Here is a 16238-nt window from a genome sequence, read left to right as displayed (position 1 = left end):
TTTTACCCAAAGGGTAGCATGTGCAGCCTGGCTGCCCCTCACCCTTAGCAACTCTTAAGAAATATCCCTAAGATTTCAGAAATGTTAAAACTGGGAGAGGAGAAGCTGAGACAAGAACTACTACAGAAATATTTACTAAGTTTTGAAAACCTGTACGCTGGGCATTATTCTGTGGAATTTAAGAAAAAGAACAAAGAACTACCATAGGAGATAGATTAACTAGACTCAGTAAAATTAGGAAAATGTAAGTATAGTTATAATTACTGGCCTTTAAAGGTTTTCAGCTTCATCTGCAATTTCTAAATACTGAAAATATTCCTAATTATTAAAACTACTGTTGATGATGGGGCACATGTCAATTTCCCCACCAAAACTGAACTCCTGGAGGCCAAAGAACTTTGCTAATTATTCTCCTTTATTTCCAGTTCCCAGAACAGTGTGCCAGATTCACGGAGAACTCAATGAATGTCTGTTACATGAATGACTCTTCCCAGGAGTATTGGCATTAAATAAAATCAATGAGTCAACCTGCTGACCAAGCACAACTGTAGCCTTCTGAGACAACAAGGCAGGTACTTTCTAAACCAAGTAACTACTACTTCCAGTTGAAGCTCTTAAGCTTTAAGAAAGCCACACGCTAAAATGCCTCTTCTTGCTGTGCTATGCCATTTTACATTAATTCAAAGACACTTACCGATTGTCTACCAAGTGCCAGGCCCTGTGATCATAAAAGACTACAAGAGTCTTTACCCTCAAGGAGCTCATTTAATTTAGTAGCAAAGACAAGTATGCATGTGACTGCAAAACCCTGAGAAGAGTATTATGATACAGGTATGCATAGGGTACCACAGGACATATAAATAGAAGACACTTAATCCAGAGTCTAAAAGCTTCCCAGAAGGAGCTGACTCCTGAGGTCAATCTTAAACTATTCCCTTCCTATACATCAGTGCTCTGCTGGCCAATACAGTGGCCATTATGTATAATGATGTAAATTTAAATTAATTAAAATGAAATAAAGTCAGCTCCTCAGTCACACTAGCCACATTTCCAGCACTCAACAGCTACATGTAGGTAGTGCCATTGGAAAATACATATACGAAACACTTCTATTTGTGCAGAAAGTTCTAATGGACAATGCTGTTCTGGTGACTTCATCCAAATAAAGTATAAAGTTCCCTTGTCAAAGATCCCATACAAAAAGAAGAGGTAGGATAGACATTTGTAGTACAGAATTGCATTCAATTTATCCAATAAGCTATTTCAGGGCTCAGGTCACCCAGCAATATTTTAAATAAGGATGCTACTCACACGAGGCAAAGAGGGAATTTCAATCTCTGATTCTACCTTCAGGGAAGACAAAAACATCTTATGTGAAGTGATTTATGAGTCAATCTGAACTAGGTAAAGAATATATTAAGAGAAGGCAGAAATACAGAGGCTTAAATGTTGACTTTATAGACAGAATTCTTTACACCAGCTCCTCTGATGCCCCTTTAGGGAAAATTTACAGACTAGGGGATTCTGAGATCTTCAGATCTTTCAGGGTAGAATGCCGCTTTGAAGACAGGATCTTTTTACTTAACCACAAATTTAAGAAAAATATTATTAACCAAAAGCATCACAACCAAATAAACTGTATGTATCTGTACAAACTAGTTATTCTAACACTAGAGAACAGTACAAGAAATTATATATAATCACTACAATGCAACACTTTTCAAACATTTTTATGGCAACGTTTATGATGTAACAACATACCAGTTCAGATTTGAAGTAGCCTATTGTGTTTTCATCCAATTGAAAATATCTTCTCTTCCAGTTTTTCATCTACCAGAGATGAACACAGACATAAGACTTCTGTTTCTAAGAATGTCAAATGTTAGTCACCACTTAATTACCCTGATATGAACCCACAATGAGACATGCCAAGCACTGAAAAATCTCATTACCTCCCTTAGAGATGCGATAAATTAAATCTCATCCTTCTCTAGCTACCCAGGCTTTGAATTCCTAATTCAATTTTTGGTGCCTGGCTTTCATTTTTTATTGTATGGTTTTACGCTATTATTAAATATTTTTGATGCTGAAACAGTTTTTATAGTTTAAAGCACTTCCCCTTCCTCCTACTCCCTGCCTCCTTCCGCCTCATGTAAAGAGCAAACACAGGAAATGTTATTAAACCACATTAAGTTTCTCTATCTGTAAAAATGCATGAATTCTTCCACAAGTACTTTTTAGTAAAGCAGTAAATATTTAATAAAGTAAACCTATTTTGTACAAATATTTTTTGTCAATAAAATACAGTTTTTGCAAAAGCACTTAAATATCTCTGACTGGTATTTTGGACTTAAGAGTGAAACAAAAAGGAACCATCAGGCTGTCTGTACATAAAACCGAGTATCACAGCCTGATGAGAATTCTGACTCTACCTGCAGACATTCTACAGTAAGAAACCCCTGCCCTCACCGCCATTTTCCTCAGCCTAAAGTAAGTCAAACAGGGTCAAAGAACATTCCTCTAGCTGCCCTAAAAAAATTAGAGTTGCCAAAAACTGATGAGAAGTCAAACAGAACAACCAAAATAATTTTATTTATTTACTCGCAGACTTTTAAAAAACATTTTCAAACTTTAAAGTTTATTTTCTTATGAAATTCTAAAGATTTAGTTCACACAGAAAGAATGGCTTAGATAGTAAGGTATGTTGCAACCTCAGAAATACTGGTAAATTTACTTGCTCTTGCAAAAAAATTCATCATGAACTGATTATGTGGGAATACCTGCGCTAACCCATAACAGCTTTTACCGAGTACCAGGTGCTATGCAAAGGGAAACACACCTCTCTTATTTACATCTCTTAAAAAACAAAACCCTAGATGGTAGGTTTTATATGATATTCCTTAAAACAGAAACTGAGGGCCTCAGAGATTAAGTAAGTAGCCCAAGGTCACAGAGCTTACCACTGAGGTTAGCCCAATGCCTAATCAAGAAAGGGATCCTACCACCCCCCACTCCTTCTCCTGCCCCTGGTCTGCCATCTCCCCACTACAGCTCTCTTTCCCTGGCCCACTCCTGAGGATGAGTGGAGATCAACAGAAAAACTTTCTAGAACATTAAGCTGTTAGGAAAGCTCATTTAAACTGAAAGTCAATGGTAATAGGCATTAACTTTCCTGGTCCCCTACAAACCAAGCAAATAATAGCATTGAGTTTTAAGCACAGAATAACCCCTATTTTATCTCCTGACTCTCCTCAGCATGCTGGTCTCTCACTTTGGGTCTTTCATAAAATAAGGCAAACAATTTGCCTGTTAATTTGAGTTTGCTAGAACATAATCCTTTTTCATTATTTCATATATTTTGTTAGGCTACTCACCACTGCTCCTTGTTTTACACAATATCCAGCTTTGATAACTGCACTATCCGGAGGTGGTTTAGGGGTAAAGTAAGGAAGATGGCTTTGTGACCGTTTCAGATTATTTCTGTCAATACTTTCACCACATTCATTTACTTCTTCTTTCTAAAACGAAGCAAAATAAATAATTTTCTTGCTTGTTTAGTTTCAAAGCATACTTTTATTTCATGCTATCCCAATGGAAAATCTTAAAATCTATGTTAGATTAGTTAGAAACAGATTTCTGAAGGGTTTTCTAATTAATCTGAGATACTTAATCACAATTTTCCTGTCACTGGTTAAAGCACAAATTTCCACTCCTCTTCTGCACCAGTCCTGCCACCAGTGCTCTTCTTGGGAGAAAGGGTTAACTTTTTATTTTGAAATAATTATACAGATTCACCAGAAGCTGCCCCAAAAAAGTACAGCAGGTCCTACACACCCTTTCAACTAGTTTCCCCTCAGAGGGAAACTGCATAACATCAACAACAAGAAACTACATTAGTACAACCCACAAAGTTTATTCAGAGTCCACCAGTCTGACATACATTCATTTGTCTATGTGTCTATACAGTTCTATGCAGTTTTATCACATATGTAGATCTGTGTAACTACCACCACATTTCAGACCCAGGACTAGTCATCACCCCAAGGCCCCCTTGTGCAGCTTTAGAGCTCCTGCCCCCAAATCCCTTGGCAACCACTAATCTGTTCTCCAAGATTATAACTTTGACATTTTGAAAACATAATGTAAATGGAAGCATACAGGAGGTTATCTTTTGAGATTATCTTTTCCACTCAGCATAATTCTCTAGAGATTCGTCCAGGCTGTCTGTTCCTTCTTGCTAGAGTTCATTCCTTGTTACTGCTGTATTCCATGGAATGGATGGATGACCAACTGCTTAACTGTTCACCCATTAAAGGACATTTGAGTTGTTTCCCGCTTTTAGCTATTAGGAAAAAAGTTGCTATCAACATTCATGCCTAAGTTTGTGTGTGAACATAATTTTCCCTTTCTCTACGATAAACACTTAGGCCTGCAAATGTTGGGTTGTATAGTAATCACAAGCTTACTTTTATTTAAGAAAAGAAAAAAAGAAAACCTCCAAAGTGTTTTTCTGAGTGGCTATACTATTTTTCATTCCCACCAGCAACACCTGAGAGATCATGTTTCTCCTCATTCTTGGCAGCATTGTGTTATCATTAACTTTTATTTTAGTCATTCTGACAGGTGTGCAGCAATATTTCATCATGCTCTTAATTTGTATTCCCTACTACCTAATGATGGTGAACATCTTTTCATGTGCTTGCTTACCACCTGTGTATTTCTTATCTTTTGATGAAATATCTGTTCATGAATTTTCTAATTGATTTCTTGGGCTTTTTACTGTCGGGTTCTGAGTTCTTTACATGCTCTTTATATGTTCTAGATATTAGTGCTTTGCTGGACATGTGGTTTGCAAATATTTTCTCCCAGTTTGTAGCTCTTCTTTTCATCCTCTTAAGAAGGTTTTCACAGAGCAAATATTTTTTATTTTGATGAGGTCCAATTTACCTATTTTTGCTTTACAGATTGTGCTTTTGATTTATCACAACTCTGCTTAGTCATAGAGCAAGATTTTCTCCTACGCTGTTTTCTAAAAGTATTGTACTTATATGTTTTACAAGTAAGTCCAGTGTTTTTTAAAAAAAAATTGGCTAGGCATGGTGGCTCATGCCTGTAATCCCAGCACTTTGGGAGGCTGAAGCAGGCAGATCATCACTTGAGGTCAGGAGTTCAAGACTAGTCAGGCCAATATGGTGAAACCCCGCCTCTACTAAAAATACAAAAATCAGAGCCAGGCATGATGGCACACACCTGTAATCTCAGCTACTCAGGAGGCTGAGACAGGAAAAACACTTGAACCCAAGAGGTGGAGGCTGCAATGACCAAGATCACACCACTGCACTCCAGCCTGGGTGACAGAGTAAAACTCTGTCTCAAAAAAGTAAAAATAAAAATAAACTATACCCAGGTTTTCATGTTCCTGGATGCACTGGTTCCCTGTCTGTTTATTGACTGATTTTTTTTTTTGAGACACAATCTCACTTTGTCACCCTGGCTGGAGTGCAATGGTGCGATCTCGGCTCACTTGCAACCTCCACCTACCGGGTTCAAGTGATTCCCGTTCCTCAGTCACCCAAATAGTTGGGATTACAGGCATGCGCCACCACACCCAGGTAATTTTTGTATTTTTTAGTAGAGACAGAGTATCACCATGTTGGCCAGCCTGGTCTCAAACGCCTGACCTAAATGATCTGCCTGCCTCAGCCTTCCAAAGTGTTGGGCTTACATGCGTGAGCCAATGTGCCCAGCCAGTTCCCTATTAATAATATCTGACAATCTAGAATCCCACAAATAAGTCCAAAGTATATTTCTAGAATATCTAAATTTTCTGAGAAAATCTAAGTCCTAAGAGTCACACATATCTTGAGGAACTTTCAACCCTTTCTAGGTTTAGACAGGTCAACACTAATTATATACTTAACTTTTTAATCCTAGCACTTAACTCACTGCTTATCCAATACTGAATACGTTAATGTAAATGAGATTTAGTGTTCTCTCATTACTATATTGCCTAAATGCTTTTATGATACTATTTTGTAATGTTTAAAACTATACTACAAAATAAATGACGCAATAAAATTCTATGAGATTTTTTTTAATTACACCCCCCCATAAAATCCTAGAACCTACTGAAATATCTATACCAAAATTACAATGCAACAAAATCTTAACTCTAAGCAAAATTAAAACAGCCACAGATACAAACTAATACAATATCTTAACACAACTACAGGAAAATTGTCTTACCCCTTATGTCAACATAGGTCATAATACAAGTGAAAGGAGCTTAATCTAGCTACATAGTAAACAGAAGGTTAACAGCTTAAAAGCATTAATTTTGGAAAAAGTAAATTCACAATCCTAGCTTATTTTTTTATCCAACTTTGGTGAAAAATGTACACTCCTATGAGAGCAGGAATTTTTGTTCACCAACATACCCTTTGTCAAGCATAAAGAAAGCACTCAATGGTTAATTAATTAATTAATGTTGTAAGATTTCTAATCCCACTAATCACCTCCCCTAGCAAAAGACCTGAAAAATGTGGGGTGTAATACAATCTCATTTAAAAGATTTACAACGTGTCAAAGTTCAAAAGGCACACAGGTAATAAAAATGCCAAGCTTGGCAATACCAATTGATTACTTTAAAATTCTTGGTTTCTCAACTACTAGTAACTTAATTTCCACTACAAATTATCCTTTTCAATAGTAAAACAAGAAATTTAAGCTCAAACAAGAGTTTTAATTTCATCAAAAATTGTTTATAAATCTATATTTTTCCTAAAACCCAAATAAAGACTTAATTTAGCATATTAGTACTTCTGAGATATAATTTAGTTAAAATTTGTCCTCTGTTTAGCTCACTTAGGCCAGGTTGTCGAAAAAATAGATTTTAAAAATTACTACTTGCTAACTTAAGAATATTCATCGTAGCATTGTTTATAAAGGTAAAAGAAACAAAAAGGAAAAGAACTCTATTTGTCCAATAGAGGATTTGTAATTTATGGTAAATCCATGGAAGAACTACTATATAGTCATTAAAAATGATATAAAGGGATTTTTGATGACTTGGAAAATGTTCATGATTTAAGTGAAAAAAATCGGTTTACAAAGTGTAATATAGAACTCATCTCTCCACTGCTGAGGTGAAAAGTACACTGAAGAAAGGCTCAGAGAAAACATGAAAAGTATTCAATGTTATGTGACTTCCAAATATTTCATAATACTTCTGAAATAAATGAAAATATTTTATAGTAATTGAGTATTGTACTAATTCAGCAAAGACACAATGTTTTAGTTTAAATAATACAAAAATCAACATACAATAATTAGACCCTCACACAGTAAAAGAGTTAATATTAACCTGAGTTGGAGTAATGATGGGTACGCCACCAACAATATCAGTTCTGTAAGACACTTGCTTCTTCCCACATTCACCATGGCGACTTAGGTTATCAGAATTAGGCTGTGAGTCTGACTGCTTTGGTACCTGAAATCGTAAATAAAATAAATCATTCTTCAACCAGCATTACACATGTGAACCTGTTTTCTCACATAATTTCTAATTAATCGTCTGTTTGCATTTAGCTGACAAATACATATAATTATTTATAGTCCATGTATGTACTCCTTTAAGTTCTCACACTACTTTTTCTGTTTTAATAATACTTTATAATATAGCTATCACTTAATGAGTGCTTACTTGGGCAGGTACTATTTCACACATTTTTCTCATTTCCTACTCCTGTCTACCCTACATAGAGGGGCTCTACCCCCGCCTAAGAGACAAGGAAATAGGCTCAGGGCATTAGGGAAGACAGGCTGAGATCTTGACTATAATACATTCTAGCCAAGTGTGTGTAATTCTTCCAAACCCATCTGCTGTGCTTCAGACCCTGTTTACTGGCACGCTTACTACTGGCTTCCAGCTCTTTGCTGTTTCTTCCCTTTCTCCATTCCTACCCATGATTCTGGGATCATGGCATATTCAGTCTTTCCTGGCTTCAAGACAGAGACTATTACCAAAACCATAGTAAGTATTCAATAAATGTTGAAAGACTGCCTCAATGGAAGAATCCAAAGTCAGCAGAAAAAATAAGCAAATTCTTAACACAAATCAAAAGGTTCAGAACAACACTTTTCACTAGAAATTTAAAGACCAAATTCCAACACTGAGATCAATGATAAATCATTCACAAGTACAGGGAAACAATGACTGTGATAACAGTAGAATCTTCTAACACCTAACTAAAGTGGATGAAAGAATCAGAGGTATCACAAATGTTTAACATATATTTTAGCTTTTCTTATGTGGTCTATTCAGGAAATAAGGTACTCACAGCTAATCATTATTTCTATCTGTAGGCTGTTAAGCATGTAGTCTGTATTTAAATTATACATTTTTAAGGCTGTGAATAAAATGTCATAAAATCTGCTCAGCATCAATTATGATGTTGAACATGATTCAGTCTTTCTCCAACGATTCAAAGGGCATGTGGAACCTTGCAGTCTTTCAGAAACACTATGACAAATACTACTGACAATCACAGAAGTAGTGGTATAAAAACATTTAACTTAGTTTGCCTGTCATACAGCTAATTCCTGTTAACAGAGTACTGATAGAGCTACGGGACACCATTCACATTGTATTCAAAGACTCAAACCATTTATTAGTGTGATTCCATAGTAGCGTGGTTTCTCAAACTTTAGCATGCACAAGGTATCACCCAGGAACATTATTTAAACCTTCAGATTCCCCTGCTTCAAACCCAGAAATTCTGACTCAACATCTATAGTGGAGCTCAAAAACCTGCACTTTTAAGCAAGATCAGATATTTTGAGGCAGGAGTTTCATAAACCACACTTTGAGAAACACTGCCCTAAAACCTGTGCTCTCCTATACAATGCTACTCCCACCAGATTTGTGGAAGAGAGTATACAATGCAGATAAGGATTTGTAAAGCAGCTTTTTGCAAAATACTGAGTAAACATAGTCCATGTATATATGAAAGGCCATGGAGCTACAGTAAATCCCAATCCACACAAATGTAATTTATGGATATAATAAATGACTTGTCTCTGAGGTGACTTCTAAAACTCCTTCTCCCTTCCTTCCCCACCTGCCTCCCTTGAAGTGGTTTCTCTCAGCCCTCAGGCCCACCCTCCAGCCTCTGGTTCATATTCATACTACAATGTCCATCACTGGCAGAAACAAAAGAGAGAGAAAACAGGAAAGAGAAGAGAATCATGAATACCTCTTCAATTCTTTTAAGAACTTGCACATTTTGGAGTGCTTTTTAAAGGCAATAAAATAATGAACAGAATTTTACTTGTCAAATAAAATTAGGATGGTATATCCTGGAACAATTTGCTAAGGAAACCCATTATATTTTCTAATGAATAGCATCATATATTTCAATCATTCTGACAGAGAAAATATGGCCAGTTAGCTCACTGAGAACAGAAAATAGCATTAAGAGAACTTGAAGCCAGAGAGAAAACAATCTATTCAACTAGATTTGATGAGAGGTGCTGCTAAGAGGTAACTCATAAGAAAAGTAGCAGTTATTCTCCCAAGAAGTTTAGTCATACATGGGAGTTATTAAGAAAAACCTTTAAAGTCATCCTAAAAAATACTGAAATTTATATTCGTTTTTCCGTTCTTAAATTACAATATATTAAAAATCCTTGCTTATGCTGTTAAACTCACTGCTTCTAATATGTCCTTATAATAAAATCAAATGCTAATAATTAACTTAGAATGGCTAACTTGTAATCATCTTATTCCCTATGAACAAGAAAGTTCAAGCAAATACCCGTGAATATGGGTAACTCCTTTAAAAACCATAGGTACCACTGGAAAACTTGGTCTAAATTCATCCATTAAGATAAGCATTTTCTTAATGTTTATCTAATTTCAGGGACACCCCCTGCCCCAAACCATCCAGCTGTCCAATGAAAATCAGAAAAGTGATCTCACTGAGCAGTTGGCACATGGCAGACACGGAATACGCTTTGTTTCTTTGTCTACTGCCTTTCTCCCTTTCCCTGACTTTCTATCCTTTTTTACGTCACTGTATTTTTTGTTGAAGATCTGAATGTGTTCTTGGCAGGCATTTGCATGTGATCCTAATAGTAGGAAATTCTAATAACAGGAAAAGAAAAGGTAAAAATAAACTAGAGAATAAAGATATGAAAAAAACAGATTTAAGTATTTGTGAGTAAAATACATGAAAACGCTGCAGGTTTCTCAAATGTTAAAGGGAAAGCTGATATTCAATTCCTGAGAATGAAAATGTGATGTTGGGCCAGGCGCAGTGGCTAACGCATGTAATCCCAGCACTTTGGGAGGCTGAGGAGGGCATATCACTTGAGGCCAGGAGTTTTAAGAGCAACCTGGACAACATGGTGAAATCCAGTCTTTACTAAAAATACAAAAATTAGCCGGGCATGGTGGCACACACTTGTAATCCCAGCTACCTAGGAGGCTGAGGCATGAGAGTCACTTGAACCCTGAAGGTGGAGGCTGCAGTGAACTGAGATTGCACCACTACACTCCAGTCTGGGCAACAGAGCAAGAAGAAAAAGAAAAAGCAGACAGACAGATAGACAGAGAGAGAGAGAGAGAGAGAGACAGAGAGAGACAGAGGAGAGAGAGAGAGAGAGAGAGAGGAAAGGAGGGGAGGGAAGGGGAAGGGGAAAGGGAAGGGGAAGGGGAGGGGGAGGGGAAGGGGAGGGGAAGGGAAGGAAAGGGAAAAGAAAAAAAAGACATTGTGATAATGTTCCATTCACCGAGAATAAAAACGCGCAGACACAACGTTCTGGGTCTTACAATCTTTCTGAGAACTCTACATCTACTTGCTTCCCGTTTCCATTAAAAATAAATTAAACTTGTGGAGTTTCTGCCACAAATTCAAAGAACTAATTTTTAGATTCAAATTGAATATTTATTTTTAAATTTTAAAAAAGACGTTTGTTTAAAAACAATGGATCTCTGTTCAGGAATAAACCTACATCTTAGACATTCCTTAAAAACCAATAAGGGAACAGAAACCACCATACTTAGGTTGTTATTACTATAAATGAACAGTGGAAAGCATACTTTAAAATGTTCCTCACTCCAGTCACTGACACTCCCCCTTCAGGGTTGATTCTCCCACTGTTCCTCTTTTCCTTCTTGTGCATGTGTACTACAGATGGTCCAAGACTTACTTACAACTTTTCAACTTTACTGTGGGTTTGCTGGGGTACTAAATGGATTTTCAACTTGTGTTTTTCACTTACAATGGGTTTATCAGGATGTAACCCCATCATTAGTTGAAAAGCAACTGTAAAGGGAAAAGGATTTCAAGTGGCACCCACCTAGACTTAAGCAAGGAAAGTCACAGACTATAGTGTTGGAGGATAATGGATAAAATTGGCAAGATGATATAACTAGGAAATAGTTTAAATATCATTCTCTTGCCCATTGCCCTCTAACCACCTCTATTTTGAAACCACATACTCTAATTTTGGATTTTGAAAATTTTTAAATTTATACATCACACCGTACTCAGCAGACAACTAAATTACATAGTTGACCAAAATGAGGTGATTCCATAGAAAGATAAAGTGCACATATATCAAAACATACATTTTAAGTTTTCAAACAATCTACATGTAAATCACCAGTAATTTCCATAGGAAAATATAACAAATTAGAGATTCCACACTTTAATACACTTAAATGTATAAAATGCACATAGAACTGGTAAGATATAAAGGAATAAAATTAACATAAAGCATATCTTATTAAAGCATGGGAAATTCTTTCACTGCTATCCTATGAGTTAAATATGTATCTATCTAAAGTTTATTTTAAATAAGTGCTATGAATTCTATATTCACTTTAATGTAGTTATAATTAGTCACTACATTAATAAGGATTTCTAGATCTTATGTGTTTATATTTTCCAAATGTGAATTATAAAAACATTAAAATCATTTACCAACAAATTTATCTTAAAACCTATAAAAATTTCAACATGTAAAACTAAGCTGCAAGACCACAAAAGCTATTCAGAAGTCTTTTTTTTTTTTTAGACGGAGTTTCGCTCTTGTTACCCAGGCTGGAGTGCAATGGTGCGATCTCGGCTCACCGCAACCTCCGCCTCCCGGGTTCAGGCAATTCCCCTGCCCCAGCCTCCTGAGTCGCTGGGATTACAGGCACGCGCCACCATGCCCAGCTAATTTTTTGTATTTTTAGTAGAGACGGGGTTTCACCATGTTGGCAAGGCTGGTCTTGATCTCTTGACCTCGTGATCCACCCGCCTCGGCCTCCCACAGTGCTGGGATTACAGGCTTGAGCCACCGCGCCCGGCCTAGAAGTCTTTTTAGAATTCTATTTGTTTCTCCATCATGCTAAAAAGCTTAAGTATCATTTGTACAAGACTGTTTCACACCATTGGTAACTTAGACATAGCAATTCAAGACCTGGCAAAACGGTCAAAAGCCTGAGACCATTCACTACTTTTTCTTGTAAAGCACTAAGAAACCAGTGCGCTGCTTGTTATTGTAAATTGTAAAAAAAAGAATTAATTTAGTAAAGTTAAGAGATATTATCTTTCTGAAGAATTTTTTCAAGCGGGAAATATTTATTAAAAGAGTTAAAATGATTAGCTAAAAACTTTTAAAAACACATATGTCTGAATCAGTTCAAAAAATTGCTTTCCTGAAACTGCACAAACCTAAAATAACTTCTGCTTCATGTACAGATCAGATGCAGAGCGTAGGCGTTTTCTGTCATGTGGTAACAAGCTGTTCTAGTACAAAACAAAAAAATTTGACTTAACTCTGAGAACAGCTTTAACTATATTGACTCTTTCTTGTGTTGTGATATAAATACGAAATTATTCATTTTAGATGAAAACTAACGAGTGACTAACATATGCTGACTTTCAGGGCACATGTTCTTTGAGAATATGTCATTTAGGGTCAGTAAATAACTGCGCTGTATTAAAAACAAAGCAAAAAGAAAACACCACAATCGACACAAATCTCACAAGAACTCCTTCCCAACATTTTCCAGGCAGGCCTATGATGTATTTCTCTACGAAAGTGTAAAGGGAAAGGTGAGGCAAGGTACAATCAAATTAGAGCCTATCTACTTGCAGCTCATTATCACTAGCAAACTCTCCGTAAAGGTTTTTGGCTTTAGGAACAAAAGAGTAAAGAGAGGGCTGCTTTTTCAGGAAGCAGTAAGGCACTGCTCTTTAGAGTTCGGGCTCAAGAGCCCAACAAACTGGACTGGGCTTCCAGCTCCATAGTCTACCAGCTATAAAACCTGTAAAAAGCCATTAATCTTTCTAAGCCTCACTTTTCCAGTTAATTTAGGTAAAACCAGATCTGGCACAGTGTAATCAATAAATATTCATCAGAAAACCAAAAACAAAGAGAAGCACACGTTAGAAGCAAGAAATTGTAGCATGGGAAAGGAGGGCAAGGGTACCAAGACCTGCAACGCAAGGAAAAAAAAATCAGATGTGGGAAGTTTAGAGCCTAAGACAAACTTTTCAAGGGTCACATGGGCAGGACCCTCTGGCTGCCACAACCCTTCAAACACAATCCCTATCCCTGTCCCTCATTTTTCAGCCTTCATCTCCCCTTGTCCTGCTCCTGTCTTCAACTCCTTCCCTATCTGACCCCAATCCCAGTCATGGCTTAGAAGACAGAAGTGCCTATTCCCCAGGTAGGTGGCAGGAAATCTCTTACACTATACTAGAAGAAAAAAATATATCCTCCCGGTAGAACTCTATGTGCTAAGTGCATTTTCTCCTAGAAACGTTGTAAGCAGTGATTAAGATCTACAGTAATTTACCTCCTTATTAGGTACATAATAGGTTAAAAAGGCAACCATGGGCTGATTAAAGGGGCAACAGTCACCAGGTACAAGAAAACATATTCACATTCTGAACCCCTGCCTTTTAAACAAAGTTTGCGTATGAAACCTATTGGTAAGCTGGGAACATTTGGTAGGTATATTTTCAAAATGAAAAGAATAATTCCAGACATTGAACATTTTTTTATAAACGTTTTATATTTATTTTTCAAAAAAATAAATATACTTACTGTAATTTTTATAGCTTTGTTTAACACATTTACCCATTCCACTAGGTCCTGCTGATCATTGGCTTGTAGGAAGTACTTCCTCATTCCTGCATTCATAACTGTTGACGGAAAAAAATAGCTCACCAAATATTGTACTTATTACCTCTAAATTTATTTCTGCAGAAGCTGAAAAACCTTGCTAGGTTCAACACCATGACTCCAGTGGATTTGACAAAATATATCAGACCACATATAACACTGCTTTCATCACACAATAACACAGCTAAAACTCTTATTTTGTCATGGCCATGTTTTTCATTAAATGAATACACCACAATATATTCAGTCACTCCCCTAATGATAGACTCTTAGGCAAGTTCCAGTTTTTGAAATTATAACACAGTGAAACACCATATACATATATCTCTCCACACTTGGCTAGCATTTCTGGGGAACAAATTTCCTGACATAGATCTGTTGAATCAAAGAAAACTGACATTTAAAATTTTTATAGGTATTTCCAAATCATCTTCCCAGAAAGTTGAATCCATTCATATTCCTACCAACCACATACGCTAAAGTTTATTTCATCTAAAACCCCTCCCCAGAACTGGTTATCAGCCCCTGTGGATACCTCTAGTTTCTAGTTTTCAAAGGCTCTGTGGCATTGGGGCTGACAATCTGCAAATGATATTTCCTAAACCCCAGCTGAGGCCATTCTCTGCCAATCTGATGAGAGACTGTAAGGTGGCAGGGAAAGAAAGAGGAGACTCTCCTTGATTCCTGCCATTGTTGACCTCTCTCCAACAGCAGCACACAACCAGCTACTGTTGGAGGCCTTTTCCTGTCCCCCTACACCAGCCTTGCAGAGTCCCCTTGGATACCAATAGCTCCATGGTGGCTTCTCCTCCAGTGCCCTCGGTTATAGTAATACTACTGTTTCTTCCCTGTTGTCTCTCTAGACCTTGAACAGCAGTTGCTTCATGCAGTTCCTAATTTCTGGGTTACTTCAGCATTCCCTTCATGTTCTTTCAGCCTTCCAACATTTGGGTAACCAATTCCTTCTAACAAATCCCTTGGGTTTGAAATACCTAGTGCGGTGTTTTCCTAATACTCTTTAACAACCTCATTGGTAAATAATTGTACCTTGTTCAAATTTTCATTTCTTTGGTTACTGAGATGTTTATTAGCCAACTGCATTTATTTTGTGAGTTTTACTTTCTTTACCCATATTTCTCCTGAATTGTTCATTTAGTATTAATTTATAGGAACTTCTATATAATCTTTTCTGCTTTATTACCAGTACTTTTCCCAGTCTGTCATTTTTTTTTTACTTTAACAGTATTTTTGATCAGACAGAAATATACTATGAATCTTTTCTATAAATGTGTCCAGATTTCATATCATCTAGAAAATCTCCCTAACTTAAGATTTATTTTTCTAGACCTTATGAATTTCATTTATACTTTAAATCTTAATACATTTGGAACTTTTATGCAATTTAGTTTATATATACCCCTTTAGGGACTATGTACTCGTATAAAGCAAAGGACATGTGCACATACAGTTGTCTACAAACTATCATAGTTCACTCTTGAATTAAAGCTATTTATTATACACCATATGCATTTATTTTTAAAAGCATATTCTAGGAGCTAAGTATCTGAACAGTTACACGGCTGCAATTGTTCAAATATAAAAATAACTTCCAAAGGTCTCCACCAAAATTTTAGAAGATATACTAGCATACAGCTGAATGTGACTAAGAGAAGGGGGAAATGCAAACTCTTAAGGAAAACATACAAGATTTTGAAATTGGAACTGAGACCAAGACACTCTAAACTACAGCTTCCTTGAATTGAGATGAAGGTCTTAAAAGGAAGTCAAAGCCTATCTTGTAAAGCGCTACAAAACAACCAGTCTATAACCTTAAAAGAAATTTAACACAATGTAAATCTGTTCTTGTATATCTTTCTATAGACTGGAGAAGTTATAAATGCCATAAATATATATTAAGATAAATCCATAACTCACTAGGACGCTATATATATCAATAAGGAACTTCTGTTTTTATTTCCAGTCATCAGTAAGGCTTCCTTTTATAATCTTTTTTCAGCTTAAGCTGAAGCTGAGCTCTCCTCATAATGGCTTCT

The 16238-nt window shown here is 36.4% G+C and overlaps 1 protein-coding gene across 5 annotated transcripts in view; it reads right to left on the bottom strand.

Annotated features, from left to right (window-relative positions):
• Window positions 1–16238, bottom strand: part of PLEKHA1 (pleckstrin homology domain containing A1) — a 57793-nt gene that overhangs the window by 11294 nt on the left and 30261 nt on the right. For all 5 annotated transcript variants that reach the window (XM_032281904.1, XM_032281905.1, XM_032281901.1 and 2 more), the window contains exons 5-8: window positions 14107–14204; window positions 7364–7489; window positions 3375–3518; window positions 1762–1830 (exon numbers count right to left, since the gene is read on the bottom strand). In XM_032281904.1, the coding sequence (XP_032137795.1) occupies window positions 1762–1830; window positions 3375–3518; window positions 7364–7489; window positions 14107–14204 (437 nt within the window). The remainder of the gene's footprint in view (window positions 1–1761; window positions 1831–3374; window positions 3519–7363; window positions 7490–14106; window positions 14205–16238) is intronic.

This window comes from Sapajus apella, unplaced genomic scaffold (genome assembly GCF_009761245.1).
Source record: "Sapajus apella isolate SASKATOON/1434 unplaced genomic scaffold, GSC_monkey_1.0 scaffold13, whole genome shotgun sequence".
Classification (NCBI taxonomy): domain Eukaryota; kingdom Metazoa; phylum Chordata; class Mammalia; order Primates; family Cebidae; genus Sapajus; species Sapajus apella.
Note: the sequence above shows the minus strand (reverse complement) of the source record. Positions and strands in the feature narration are given on the sequence as shown.